The sequence below is a fragment of the Penaeus vannamei genome, chromosome 9 (assembly GCF_042767895.1).
Source record: "Penaeus vannamei isolate JL-2024 chromosome 9, ASM4276789v1, whole genome shotgun sequence".
Classification (NCBI taxonomy): Eukaryota; Metazoa; Arthropoda; class Malacostraca; order Decapoda; family Penaeidae; genus Penaeus; species Penaeus vannamei.
In genome coordinates, this window is record NC_091557.1 from 33,901,703 (window position 1) to 33,916,702 (window position 15,000).

Sequence of the window (15,000 nt, forward strand, 5' to 3'; positions counted from 1 at the left end):
ACATGTGGAAGTGTCTTTCTATAAAGTACAAATCGCAACAGTTCTTGGAGAGCATAGAAATGTCAAACTAACTCACAGCATATTCATGCTTTGGTTTTAAAAGCAATAGACAAGTATTCCCACCAACAATCTCGGAGAATGATTAGTTATGCACAAGTTGAGGATAGAGTTTATTTCATTGGCATTTAGTAACAGTGAACGCGCATTTCAAAACAGCTGACAAGCTAGCGACGCATCAAGATGGCAGAGAAGTAAATAAATCTACCCTAACATCTTAACAAAGCTCAATATTTTCTCCTATATTCATAGAAAGTGCCTCTAAAACAGGGACACACACTTCCGATTGGCAACCCTAACACTGACGCGTTATCAAAACAAGTGAACATCATTGAATTAGAAGGATTGTGACCAGTACGGTACGCGAACGACGCTGTTGCCATGGGGACGGTACACCGCTTGACTTAGCCAAGGAATGTAGAAGGGAGGTAGTGTCATCCCCATTGAGCTCTGCAGTAACACGTAACGAAATATGATTTTTTCCTGCCTGTTTTGTAAGCATTATAATAAATAAAGATTCGCATGCTCAAACAAAAGTGTGGATTTTTTGTTGCACTCCTTATACTGATAATTATGAATAGAAAATAAAAAACAATCCACAATTGGAAACAATTTCTGTGTCCTGATTGGCTAGCTATGGCGCCACTCGGGTGACGTCATAGTTCCGCCCCATTTTGACAGGTCACGGGAGGTGGATTATTAAGTGTATTCAATATATATATGTATATATATAAATATGACACATATATGTATATATACATATTTATATGCATATATATATATATATATATATACACACACACACACCCAGCTTTGCCAAAATGGGGCGGGGCTAAGCCAGGCCACCCAGACGAGATGCCAATTAGTCAATTTCTTTCTGCTCCACATGCAAACACCTTACTTATAGCCTCCTTGGACTTAGCAAGCACAAGTCTAGCCATCTACGGATGTCGCTTGAGAAAGCAAGCGATATTCTCGAGTTAGCAAGAAAAAGTCTTGAGATTTAAGCAAGAACTTTCCCTGCATAAAAGGCTTATATATCCATTTTATTTATTCATCATAATTATCTCCATAATAAAACATTCCTTCAATTATATTCCCATTTACTTTCGTTCTTACTCGTCTAAGTATCATTATTCTTATTCTTTCTTTTGTAAAATGACTTGAAAAAAGTTGACCACCTAACCAATTATGGAGGGAAATCTTCAGTCGCATCGAGTCGTCCTCCAAGGCACACGTGTCTCGGGTTTCCTCCTGCAAAAATCCCTTCGGCGCCAAGGTAATGTAGTTAATTTACCCTTCCGTTGTTCAGAATGAAAGTTCTAATTGCTGCCGTCATATGCTTCCTATTGGAAAGCTGCGTAATAATAATAAAATCATGAAACCGAAGGAATTACGCAGGAAAAGCTCAGCCGGGGAAGTAAATGGACAAAAGACTGTTAATTAGGATAAGTTTTAGGGAGAAGGTAAATCCAGGCTCTTAAATCACATGCAGTATAGGAATAATTTTGTTTGAATGAAAGAGTAGAAGGTATGTGAAATAAATTAGATGTCAAATACTTTTGAGATTTACTTTGGGGGAATTTGACCTTGTGACGTCACGCGACCGTTAGCAATTGAATTCAGAGTCAAATTCTTTGCTGCTGCTTTGTTGTTGTGAATAGTTGTGATAGTAGAATGATATCCATCTGCTGTGAGATAATTAAATCCCCATTTTTAATGAATTATACAACTATCAGGGGAACGAGTTGACTCGGCATTTACCGGAATAAATTCCATGTCTAGACAAATAAAGAAAAACGTCGTTTCGATCCAATTATTGAAAAAAGTGACTGAAAATAAATATCTCCCAAGATTTATATATATATATATATATATATATATATATATATATATATATATATATATATATATATTATAAATACCTTAGGAAATCATTCAAACCCATTTGAAAAAATCGTCACAACGAACTCGGTTAACCTCACTTTGATGCCTTTGTCTGGCTCTTTACAGCCTCGACAGCATGCGAGGGTTAGAGGTTGGGCTGGACCGCGTTCGGATGGTGTGGAGCTTGGGTTGGCCGGGGTTGGGTTAGACTCCGGTGCAGGGCTGTCAATCCAGTAATCCCTTCGGCTCTTCCAGTTCCCTATGACGTAGCGATGATGTAGGAATGACGCGAGTCGGTCGGGTATGACATCTGGCCGATAGATGCCAGAAATGACAGGATAATAGTTTATATGATATCATAGGTAGATTTATAGAATATATTGTTAACTTTTCTTACAATATTTCACATATGACATATTTAAACAAAATTGCTTTGGATTGTGACCCATACGGTAATGACAGCGAAAATATAACACAGAAGGTGAAACTTCTGTTAGCTTCTGTAGTGAAGATCTCTTTTCCGAAGGTTGCTAACAGCATGGAACGATTATTGAGGGGAAATAACTGCGAAAATTTTGAGTTTACTCCTGAGGTAATTGATATAACCGAAATATACTTGAAAACATCTAGGTTCTTGGCCTGAACATGATGACGTCACATAGCCCCCCCTCACAAATCCTCGAGTATAGGCCATACAAATGCATTTTGGCAATGCTGTTAGAAAATTAATAAATGCGCTAAAAAAGGCCTTCAAAGAAAACAACAGCTGTGACATTACAGTTTCTGAGCCAACCACGATTCGGACACACAGTCAATCGCAGGGCATCCAGTAATTTACTATATTCGCTACTTCATCACTATAGAATATATATACTCAGAGAGAGACAACCGCAATTCGGCCCCACCATCACCTATTCTATGCTGACGAAGTGACGTTTATGCCAAGTGATTCGTGCCAACGTGTCATTGAGCAACCCTGGGTCTGTATCCCCGAAAGGTCTCAGACAATTCTGAGACTAAAGCGTTTTAAGCAGGGGAGCGCTTGGGCCAGAATTCTTGCTGATAGGCCAAGCGCTGTACCGCTCCCTGCTTAAAACGCTTTCCAAGGCAGGCTGGCCCTGTTCAGTGATGCCAGACACGTGGACGTGTCTTTTTATAAAGTACAAATTATAACAGTCCTTGATGAGCATAGAAATATCAAAATAACACAAAATATACATACTTGGGATTTAAATGCAATATTCCCACCAACAATCTCGGAAAGAAATAACATGCACAAGTCGAGGGTGGAGTTTATTTCACTGGCGGTTGGTAACAGTTTGAGCGCGCAATTCAAAACAACTGGCAAGGCAGGCAGGCCCTGTACAGTGATGCCAGACATGTGGAAGTGTCTTTCTATAAAGTACAAATCATAACAGTCATTGGAGAACATAGAAATGTCAAAATAACACACAGCATATATTATACTTGGGTTTTAAAAGTAATAGACAAGTATCCCCACCAACAATCTCGGAAAGAGATAACTAATGCATAGATCGAGAGGGGAGTTTAATCCATTGGCGGTTGGGAACAATTTGAGCGCGCAATACAAAACAACTAACAAGCTAGCGCCGCATCAAAATGGGAGAGTAAATCTACCCAAACATCTTAACAAAGCCCAATATTTTCTCCTATATTCATGTAAAGTGCCTCTAAAACAATGCCACACATTTCCGATTGACAGCCCTTTCATTCTGATGCGTTATTAAAACAAATGAACATCCCTGAATTAAAATATAGGCCTACCCATTCCCATATATCCGATTTTATGAGGTTCAGTATAACAAATCATCGAATACAATATCAACAGAAGAATGTTGCTAGAATTCCTGACTTTTTCACTTGAAATCTTCTTTATTTCATAGAATAGCAGATACATTCTCGATTTAGAGAGACGAGGAATAACAGTACAGTATGAGGTAATTTGTTCGTCTTATAATGATGTATTATTTATAAGTAAAACACTTTTTATTCCCACAATCTCCATTATCTCCTTTCGTTTTCAGTTAATTTCGATTTTTTTAAATATGATTTAAAAAAAAATACAGAATCAGATACCGTGAAAAAATTATTTATCTTATAAGATCTTAAGCCGAGTTCCTGACCAACGCCCGCATTCTAAGGATCGTGACCAGTACGGTACGCGACCGACGCTGTTGCCATGTATGTCATATACATATATATATATATATATATATATATATATATATTATATATATATAATATATGTATATATATATAATATATATATATATATATATATATATATATATATATTATATATATATAATATATGTATATATATAATATATATATATATATATATATATATATATATATATATATATATATATATATATATATTCTTGAGTGTCTGAAAATGTTCTCAACTTCTTTTTCAACTCAAATGTAAGACAGGGTCGCTGGTAAGTCATTTGAGAATCGTCTCAGACACTCACATTGGATTATAGGCCTATGTATTTATATGCGCATATGTGTGAATATATAGATTTATGCGTGTGTATATGCTATGTATGTGTTTATATATGCAAATGTGTATGTGTGTGTTTATTATACATAGATAGATACATAATATATATATATATATACACAAACAAACAAATACATACATATATACACATATGCATATACACATATTTATATTTGTTCTCATATATGCGCATATACATACATAAGCCTATACTTCAGTGTGAAACTGTCTGAGTCTATTCTCAAATGACTTAAGACTCCTGCCACCCTGTCTTACATTTGAGACAGAGTTGAGACAAAAGTTGAGAATATGCTTTGCAAAGGACATCACACTTTTATCGCTTTGTTTTTGTTTTCCTTCTGTAATGATTCATTTGCGTGTGTTGTGCCAGCACGATAGAGTATTTTGCCAAAGAAAGCAAAGAAAGGTTTGTAAGCATTCTTATGTATTAATAAATATGAAATAACTAAATAAGCGCCGACCAACGATGTAAACAAACGACGGGCCTATTTTTTCCTCCGACAATTCTCAAATTTAAGGCGTTTTAAGCAGGGAAAGTTCTTGCCTGAAATCTCAAGCGTTTTTCTTGCTAACTCAAGCATTTCGCTTTCTTTCTCAAGCGACCTCCGTAGACGTCTAGACTAGCGCTTGCGAAGTCAAGCGGTGTACCGTTACCATGGCAACAGTGTCGGTCGCGTACCGTACTGGACACGATCCTTCGAATGCGGGCGTTGGCCATGAACTCGGCTTAATGTCTTATAAGATAAATGATTTTTTCATGGCATCTGATTCTGTAATTTTCTTAAAATCATATTCAAAGAAATCGAAATTAACTGAAAACGAAAGGAGATAATGATTATGGGAATAAAAAGTGTTTTATAAATAATAAATCATTATAAGACAAACAATTTACCTCTTACTGTAATGTTACTCCTCGTCTCTCTAAATCGAGAATATATCTGCTTTTCTATGAAATAAAGAATATTTCAAGTGAAAAAAGTCTGAGGAATTCTAGCAACATTCTTCAAACTGTTACCAACCGCCAATGGAATAAACCCCACTCTCGATTTATGCACTAGTTATCTCTTTCCGAGACTGTTGGTGGGAATACTTGTCTATTGCCTTTAAAACCCAAGTATAATATATGCTGTGTGTTATTTTGACATTTCTATGTTCTCCAATGACTGTTATGATTTGTGCTTTATAGAAAGACACTTCCACATGTCTGACATCACTTAACAGGGCCTGCCTGCTTTGGAAATTGTTTTAAGCAGGGAACGGTGCAGTTCTTGGCCTATTGGCAAGAATTCTTGATGTAGCGCTCCCATGTTTAAAATGCATTTAGTCTCAGAATTGTCTGAGACCTTTCGGGGATATGGGCCCTGGTCTGCCGGGGCCTCAATCGCGCTGAAGTCCATTTTGACATCCTCTCACTTCATACAGTAAATGTTAATTCTCAATAACTGTTTCACAGAGATTTTGTTCTTGCCATTGCCTCCTCAAGGTTTTTCTTCTCACAGCTATAAACGGTGATCAGGGAACCTTGCATCTCTTCTCAGACCCGCAGCACTATCACAGGGCAACCTGTATAGTGAGGCCCAGCAGTGTGAGGTGACATTTAGGTGCCCTTTCTCTCCTACTAAACTCCTTCCCTTTACTGTGGTTATCTGGACCTGCTTAAGTCCCTCGCGGGCTTTTGTATTCGTCTGGGTGATGCGTTGTCTACCTGTTGTTCCTTTTAAGCAGGGATTGGCAGTAAAGAGGCGGCCCAACACAGAGCTCCGATCCTCTAGGACACTGAACTCCATCAGGCTGTCACTAAGGGGTTGGGGGGTCGAGTCTAGGTTCCATTTTTACAGCCTTTCTATCTCTCTACGTCACCTCACAATCACCCCTGCCATTTCACCCTCACTCCACCTCATATCACGTCACTCGTGCTCCCTGAGTAAACATGGCCAAAATTAAGATCAAAACCCTCGAGGGTCCATCCCCGAGGAAGCGCGAGATCCTCGCGAATGTTTTTTTTAACGCCGAAATCCGAGTGCTTCGGTATTTCACCATGCACGAGGGCTAGCTTGTCCTCGTCGAGGATGACACTCAGGTCCTCCAGACCTTGGAAAAGCATCGCTTCACCCCTATCCTCCCGATAGAGATGAAGGCCAAGCTCACCCTTGTACTTAAAAAGCTCGATCGCCAGGTAGTCAACGAGCCAGAGCAAGACATTGCTGACGAGATCATGGCCTCTGTTCCTGAGCATGTCTTTGTAATGAAGCTAAATTACATGATCAAGGTCAGGTTCTCCGACCATGCCACAGCCAAACAGATAAAGGAGAAAGGGCTCTACCTCTTCAAGGTATGTGTTGCCCCTTGGCAAGTGGAGTTTGAGAGGTTCACACCTCTCAAACAATGCAAGAATTGTTTTACCTACGGCCACCTTATGCCTCAGTGCAAAACAAAAAAGGCCCTTTGCTCTGAATGCGGCTCAGGCACTTACTCCTACAGAGAGTGCAAGAGCCAGCCAGTCGGTTGTCGCTATAAGGCTACTCCCATGTCTCGAAGCAGCGAGAAGCGTGGCGGTCAGACCGATGTTGTGTAGCCGACCTATCTAGAATATATATTTCAAGGAAGTGACTACTGGTAGGGCAGAAAAGGTCCCGATTTGTGTCCTGCGCATGCGTGGTAAAACAAACAAGATGGCGGCGTAAGAATGCCGTACGCCTAACCGCGAGAAATCGGATACGCCTGCCGTAAGCATAACCTCGGCCATACTTTTAAGATCCGGAAGCGTACACCTTCCATCGATCAAACTTCAGATTCGACTCTGAGGGTCTTGTAATAACCTAATTTGGCCTAGGTTAAGCATGCGACCGCTGTATGCGATATCTCGCAGTTGGGCTTACAGCACACATGCTTATGCGCTTAAAAGCGTCATTTCCGGGTAATGAATAGAACCTACCTAATAAAGACTGGTGTCTCGTTTGTTTCACCACGCATCCACAGGCCAGCCATCTGGTCTTCTCTGCCGTATCAGTAGTCTTTTCCAACCTATTTAGGTTACTGAGATCACAACAAAAATAAAAGAATCCACTAAGGTGTGGTTCAAAATTTCCAACATTTCCACGAAAGTACAAAGTGCATGTTGGGGGGTGGGGTGAAGGTGGGGATTAAACCCGCTCGCACGCTTTTTTTTATGAAAATGTAGTCAGATAGTATTGAACACTCAGTATCTGTGGCTAAATAACACTTTCCCGCCTTCACGACCCTAGGTATTTTTTGTTTATTATTATTTTTTTTTTATAAATGATCAATAAATTCATTCATGCTGAAAGTTAGTATATTCAATAGTTGGTGTGAAATATTTCTCCGACTTGGTTCTGATTCTTTGTCCCGATTGGAAATGATCCTGAACCTTCTCCTAAGTGAAAATAACCCCTAATTATGAAAAGATTTTAGGGGTAGCATGGCTATCAGGACTACCCTGTCAGCTCAAGGGCACGTCTGGCATAAACATTGTCATTGTACGCTTGTGAAAATGTTGAAAATGTTGAACCACCCCTAAAGCGAACACAGTTGTTTCGAACAGCGGTTCCAAACCTCGGGTATTCTTTCTTACATGGATACACGAGCCTGCCTATAGAACCTTAGGCGTGTTCACCTACTGACATAAACTAGAGGAAGGAGTTATCTCCAAAATGCTTCAATAGTACATAGGAAGAAAGGGAATGAAAAATATAGCAAAACCGTACATACAGTTTGAAAAGGTATTTTTATGCTGTTTAGGTTAACTGATTTTCAAATGTAAATATGAAGTATTCATTGCTTGAGAGCGAAAAATGACGATTGTGTTTTCATTATTCACCAAGATGATGTAGACTGTAAGCGAAGAGGAAGCTGAATTTTATTATGCATATCTTTTTGCAGCTGAGAGATGGAGAACAGGATGAAGTGGCTTCTTGTGGGCGTCTTCAGCCTTCTGCTGGCGATGGCGTTTCTGAATGTCCTGCTGGATGTGAAGCAATATGGAAAATCGTTAAGGTCAACTCTTACAGGTGCTGTGGCCTTAGAGACGTCAGGTGTCGCAAACCCTAAGGACTCAGAGACGATAGGGACCAAGGATTCAAAGGAGTTTGAACACAAGAAAGTGAAGGTGCCGAAATACGTGGCTTCAGAGACTTCAGAAGCCGATTCGGAGACGTCAGAGACTGAGGATTCAGAGACGTCAGAAGCCGAGGGTTCAGAGGCATCAGAAGTCAAGATTGCAAAGACGTCAGAAGCCGATGATTTAAAGATGTCTGAAGCCGATGATACAGAGGTGTCACAGACCGAGGATCCAGAGACGTCAGAAGCCGAGGGTTCAGAGACGTCAGAAGCCGAGGATTCAAAGATGTTTCAAACCGAGGGTTCAAAGCGGTCAGAAGCCGAGGGTTCAGAGACGTCAGAAGCCGAGGATTCAGAGACGTCAGAAGCCGAGGGTTCAGAGACGTCAGAAACCGAGGATTCAGAGACGTCAGAAGCTGAGGGTTCAGAGCTGCTAAAAGCCGATACAGAGGCGTCAGCTGCCGAGGGTTCAAAGCGGTCAGAAGCCGAGGGTTCACAGACGTCAGAATCCGAGGATTCAGAGACGTCAGAAGCCGAGGGTTCAGAGACGTCAGAAGCCGAGGGTTCAGAGACGTCAGAAGCCGAGGATTCAGAGACGTCAGAAGCCGAGGGTTCAGAGCTGTTAAAAGCCGATACAGAGGTGTCAGCTGCCGAGGGTTCAAAGATGTTTGAAACCGAGGGTTCAAAGCGGTCAGAAGCCGAGGGTTCAGAGACGTCAGAAGCCGAGGGTTCAGAGACGTCAGAAGCCGAGGGTTCAGAGACGTCAGAAGCCGAGGATTCAAAGATGTTTGAAACCGAAGGTTCAAAGCGGTCAGAAGCCGAGGGTTCAGAGACGTCAGAAGCCGAGGGTTCAGAGACGTCAGAAGCCGAGGGTTCAGAGACGTCAGAAGCCGAGGGTTCAGAGACGTCAGAAGCCGAGGATTCAGAGACGTCAGAAGCCGAGGATTCAGAGACGTCAGAAGCCGAGGATTCAGAGACGTCAGAAGCCGAGCTGTTAAAAGCCGATACAGAGGCGTCAGCTGCCGAGGGTTCAAAGCGGTCAGAAGCCGAGGGTTCAGAGACGTCAGAAGCCGAGGGTTCAGGGACGTCAGAAGCCGAGGGTTCAGAGACGTCAGAAGCCGAGGGTTCAGAGACGTCAGAAGCCGAGGGTTCAGAGACGTCAGAAGCCGAGGATTCAGAGACGTCAGAAGCCAAGGGTTCAGAGTTGTCAGAAGCCGAGGATTCAAAGATGTTTGAAACCGAGGGTTCAAAGCGGTCAGAAGCCGAGGGTTCAGAGACGTCAGAAGCCGAGGGTTCAGAGACGTCAGAAGCCGAGGGTTCAGAGTTGTCAGAAGCCGAGGATTCAAAGATGTTTGAAACCGAGGGTTCAAAGCGGTCAGAAGCCGAGGGTTCAGAGACGTCAGAAGCCGAGGGTTCAGAGACGTCAGAAGCCGAGGGTTCAGAGACGTCAGAAGCCGAGGGTTCAGAGACGTCAGAAGCCGAGGGTTCAGAGACGTCAGAAGTCGAGGATTCAAAGATGTTTGAAACCGAGGGTTCAAAGCGGTCAGAAGCCGAGGGTTCAGAGACGTCAGAAACCGAGGGTTCAGAGACGTCAGAAGCCGAGGGTTCAGAGACGTCAGAAGCCGAGGGTTCAGAGACGTCAGAAGTCGAGGATTCAAAGATGTTTGAAGCCGAGGGTTCAAAGCGGTCAGAAGCCGAGGGTTCAAAGCGGTCAGAAGCCGAGGGTTCAAAGCGGTCAGAAGCCGAGGGTTCAAAGCGGTCAGAAGCCGAAGGTTCAAAGCGGTCAGAAGCCGAGGGTTCAAAGCGGTCAGAAGCCGGGGGTTCAGAGACGTCAGAAGCCGAGGGTTCAGAGACGTCAAAAGCCGAGGGTTCAGAGACGTCAAAAGCCGAGGGTTCAGAGACGTCAGAAGCCGAGGGTTCAGAGACGTCAGAAGCCGAGGGTTCAGAGACGTCAGAAGCCGAGGGTTCAGAGACGTCAGAAGCCGAGGGTTCAGAGACGTCAGAAGCCGAGGGTTCAGAGACGTCAGAAGCCGAGGGTTCAGAGACGTCAGAAATCGAGGATTCAAAGATGTTTGAAGCCGAGGGTTCAAAGCGGTCAGAAGCCGAGGGTTCAGAGACGTCAGAAGTCGAGGGTTCAGAGACGTCAGAAGCCGAGGGTTCAGAGACGTCAGAAACCGAGGATTCAAAGATGTTTGAAACCGAGGGTTCAAAGCGGTCAGAATCCGAGGGTTCAGAGACGTCAGAAGCCGAGGGTTCAGAGACGTCAGAAGCCGAGGGTTCAGAGACGTCAAAAGCCGAGGGTTCAGAGACGTCAAAAGCCGAGGATTCAAAGTTGTTTGAAACCGAGGGTTCAAAGCGGTCAGAAGCCGAGGGTTCAGAGACGTCAGAAGCCGAGGGTTCAGAGACGTCAGAAGCCGAGGGTTCAGAGACGTCAGAAGCCGAGGGTTCAGAGACGTCAGAAGCCGAGGGTTCAGAGACGTCAGAAGCCGAGGGTTCAGAGACGTCAGAAGCCGAGGGTTCAGAGACGTCAGAAGCCGAGGGTTCAGAGACGTCAGAAGCCGAGGGTTCAGAGACGTCAGAAGCCGAGGATTCAAAGATGTTTGAAGCCGAGGGTTCAAAGCGGTCAGAATCCGAGGGTTCAGAGACGTCAGAAGCCGAGGGTTCAGAGACGTCAGAAGCCGAGGGTTCAGAGACGTCAGAAACCGAGGGTTCAGAGACGTCAGAAACCGAGGGTTCAGAGACGTCAGAAGCCGAGGGTTCAGAGACGTCAGAAGTCGAGGATTCAAAGATGTTTGAAGCCGAGGGTTCAAAGCGGTCAGAAGCCGAGGGTTCAAAGCGGTCAGAAGCCGAAGGTTCAAAGCGGTCAGAAGCCGAGGGTTCAAAGCGGTCAGAAGCCGGGGGTTCAGAGACGTCAGAAGCCGAGGGTTCAAAGCGGTCAGAAGCCGAAGGTTCAAAGCGGTCAGAAGCCGAGGGTTCAGAGTTGTCAGAAGCCGAGGATTCAAAGATGTTTGAAACCGAGGGTTCAAAGCGGTCAGAAGCCGAGGGTTCAGAGACGTCAGAAGCCGAGGATTCAAAGATGTTTCAAACCGAGGGTTCAAAGCGGTCAGAAGCCGAGGGTTCAGAGACGTCAGAAGCCGAGGATTCAGAGACGTCAGAAGCCGAGGGTTCAGAGACGTCAGAAGTCGAGGATTCAAAGGTGTTTGAAGCCGAGGGTTCAGAGACGTCAGAAGCCGAGGATTCAAAGATGTTTGAAACCGAGGGTTCAAAGCGGTCAGAAGCCGAGGGTTCAGAGACGTCAGAAGCCGAGGGTTCAGAGACGTCAGAAGCCGAGGGTTCAGAGACGTCAGAAGCCGAGGGTTCAGAGACGTCAGAAGCCAAGGGTTCAGAGTTGTCAGAAGCCGAGGATTCAAAGATGTTTGAAACCGAGGGTTCAAAGCGGTCAGAAGTCGAGGGTTCAGAGACGTCAGAAGCCGAGGGTTCAGAGACGTCAGAAGCCGAGGATTCAAAGATGTTTGAAGCCGAGGGTTCAAAGCGGTCAGAAGCCGAGGGTTCAAAGCGGTCAGAAGCCGAGGGTTCAGAGACGTCAGAAGCCGAGGGTTCAGAGATGTTTGAAACCGAGGGTTCAAAGCGGTCAGAAGCCGAGGGTTCAGAGACGTCAAAAGCCGAGGGTTCAGAGACGTCAAAAGCCGAGGGTTTAGAGACGTCAGAAACCGAGGATTCAAAGATGTTTGAAACCGAGGGTTCAAAGCGGTCAGAAGCCGAGGGTTCAGAGACGTCAGAAGCCGAGGATTCAAAAATGTTTGAAACCGAAGGTTCAAAGCGGTCAGAAGCCGAGGGTTCAGAGACGTCAGAAGCCGAGGGTTCAGAACTGTTAAAGGCCGACACAGAGTCGTCAGAGACCGAGGATTCAGATGATTTAGAAACCGAGGTTCTAGAGGCCCATGATAGAAAGGTGTCGCAAACCGAGGAGTCAAAGAATAATGACTCGTCCAAAATATTCATGGGCCCTGAAAACAAAAAAGGAGAAAAGAATGTGTATTGTCTCTCCGAAGACAATGACCCTTACACGGGCTTCGCTCTCCTAACTCCATACAGGGACGCCTACGGAATCTTGAAGGCGGATGATGTCATTCCCACAGGTGATTAGAGCTTATTTTCGTACAGTGCTTTGTGGTTCTGTGTGTACCGTCTCTCTCTCCTCGAATAGTTGAATTAGCTTTGCAATCCTAGTTCTTAGCGTATCAGGAAACGTATGGAAACAGTGTCACTCTTTTCGCCTACGATGACCTTTTTTTTCAAATATCCTGCTCAGGATGCCAGCCAGTGCAAATGTGGCACCTCGTACGCCACGGAAGCAACGGTCCTCCGAAGAAAGACTATATAAAGTTTGAAGATAACTTGACAGTTCTTAGGAGAAAGATCCTTCGAAGTCGCACGAACTTGAAGGGTAGGTGACATAGTAGTCTCTAGTGTTATAATTATTGTTGTTTATTGTTACAGTTTTAAATAAGGTTGGTATTAGGCTTTTAACATTACCAGTATCTTTATTATCATCAACATCTTACCAGCATTATCGCCGTCAATGTCACCTTTATCATTGTCCGAGCCATAACCGTAATACCATCATCCTCATGATCACAATCACCAGCATCATCAGTCAATACCATCTTCATCATCAACACCATCACTACCACAATTATCATTATCACTATCATCGACCGTAGACAGACGGATTAATCCTTGCATCTTGCAGGAAAGCTCTGCGACAAGGATTTGGCATTAATTCAAAGGTGGAAAATGTCTCACATGATGAGCAATTCAGCTATGCTTACTAAGGAAGGCGAGGAAGAAATTGCCACTTTAGCGCACCGGTTCAAGTCTGTATTCCCAGGTCTTCTGAAAAAGGGATTCACAATGAGAGTCAAGCCCGGAGATGGTACTAAGGTAATGGTTCTATACTTACGCTGCATTTGAAAGTGAATGATTGTGTGTGTGTGTGAGAGAGAGAGAGAGAGAGAGAGAGTGTTTCTGTGTGTGAGTGAGAGAGAGCGAGCGAGAGAGGTTGACTGAGTGACCTGGAGTATATTTTCACATGTATGAATATCATCCTGTCTGTCTCTCACCCTATTTAAACATACACTGCTCTAAAACCTACAGAGCGCCTTCAGTAAGGGGCACTATAACCAGCAGAGTATGGTCGCCTATAATAAAGGCATGTTCGGCTTTTACACGAAATGGGTAGCAGTTGGCGGAAAGCCATCAGCGATTTTACAGGTAACACTTTTTTTCTCTCAAATGTTGGTCTGATTTCTTTTATACAACAATGAAGATGATATAAAATTCTTTAGTAGGGCAGTAGATATTATAAATACAGTATACATTATATATATATATATATATATATATATATATATATATATATATATATATATATATATATATATACATATACACAATATACATTATGTATATACAGCATACACTATATAAAACTGTATACATTTATATATATAGAGTATACATTATATATACACAGTATACATCATAGATACAAAATAAATTATAGATCCAGTATAAATTATATATACATTATACATGATATATGCAGAATATATTATATATAAACAATATGTATAAAATATGCAGTATTAATTATATAGAGAGTATAGATTCTATGAACAATATATATATCATATAGACAGTATACACACACATACATATGTATATATAGTATATATACATAATATATAATATACATATATATATGTATACACCTGTATGTATGTCTGTATATATATATATATATATATATATATATATATATGTATGTATGTATGTATGTATATATATATATATATATATATATATATATATATATATATATATATATATATGTATATATATATATATATATATATATATGTATGTGAAAATATAAATTATATATATATATATATATATATATATATATATATATATATATAGACATGAATATATTTAGATATATGTGTAGATATATGTATATATGTATGTTTATGTATGTGTATATATATATATGTATGTATATATATATATACATATATATGTATGTATGTATGTATATTCAAATATATGTTTATATATATGTATATATATGTATCTATGTATGTTTATGGATATGTATATATATATATATATATATATATATATATGTATATTCAAATATATGTATATATATGTATGTTTGTGTATATATATACATATAAATTCACACATACACACAATATATATATATATATATATATATATATATATATATATATATATATATATATTATATGCACACACACATGTATATATCATCATCATCATGGAGCTAACGCCGACGGGGGCGCATGGCCGCATCCACCCTTTGTTTGTACCTATGAGGGTCCCTCATGGCAAGCCGC

The 15,000-nt window shown here is 41.8% G+C and overlaps 1 protein-coding gene across 3 annotated transcripts in view; it reads left to right on the forward strand.

Moving 5' to 3' along the window:
* The window catches only part of LOC113829191 (dentin sialophosphoprotein), a 32,630-nt gene that overhangs the window by 11,693 nt on the left and 5,937 nt on the right, over window positions 1–15,000 (forward strand). For 2 of the 3 annotated variants that reach the window (XM_070125607.1, XM_070125609.1), the window contains exons 1-5: window positions 1,208–1,336; window positions 8,396–12,711; window positions 12,885–13,019; window positions 13,326–13,516; window positions 13,730–13,846. In XM_070125607.1, coding sequence (XP_069981708.1) covers window positions 8,403–12,711; window positions 12,885–13,019; window positions 13,326–13,516; window positions 13,730–13,846 — 4,752 coding nt within the window. In that variant the 5' untranslated portion in view covers window positions 1,208–1,336; window positions 8,396–8,402. Of the gene's footprint in view, window positions 1–1,207; window positions 1,337–8,395; window positions 12,712–12,884; window positions 13,020–13,325; window positions 13,517–13,729; window positions 13,847–15,000 lie in introns of those variants that run through there. The other variant, XM_070125608.1, reaches the window with a different exon arrangement.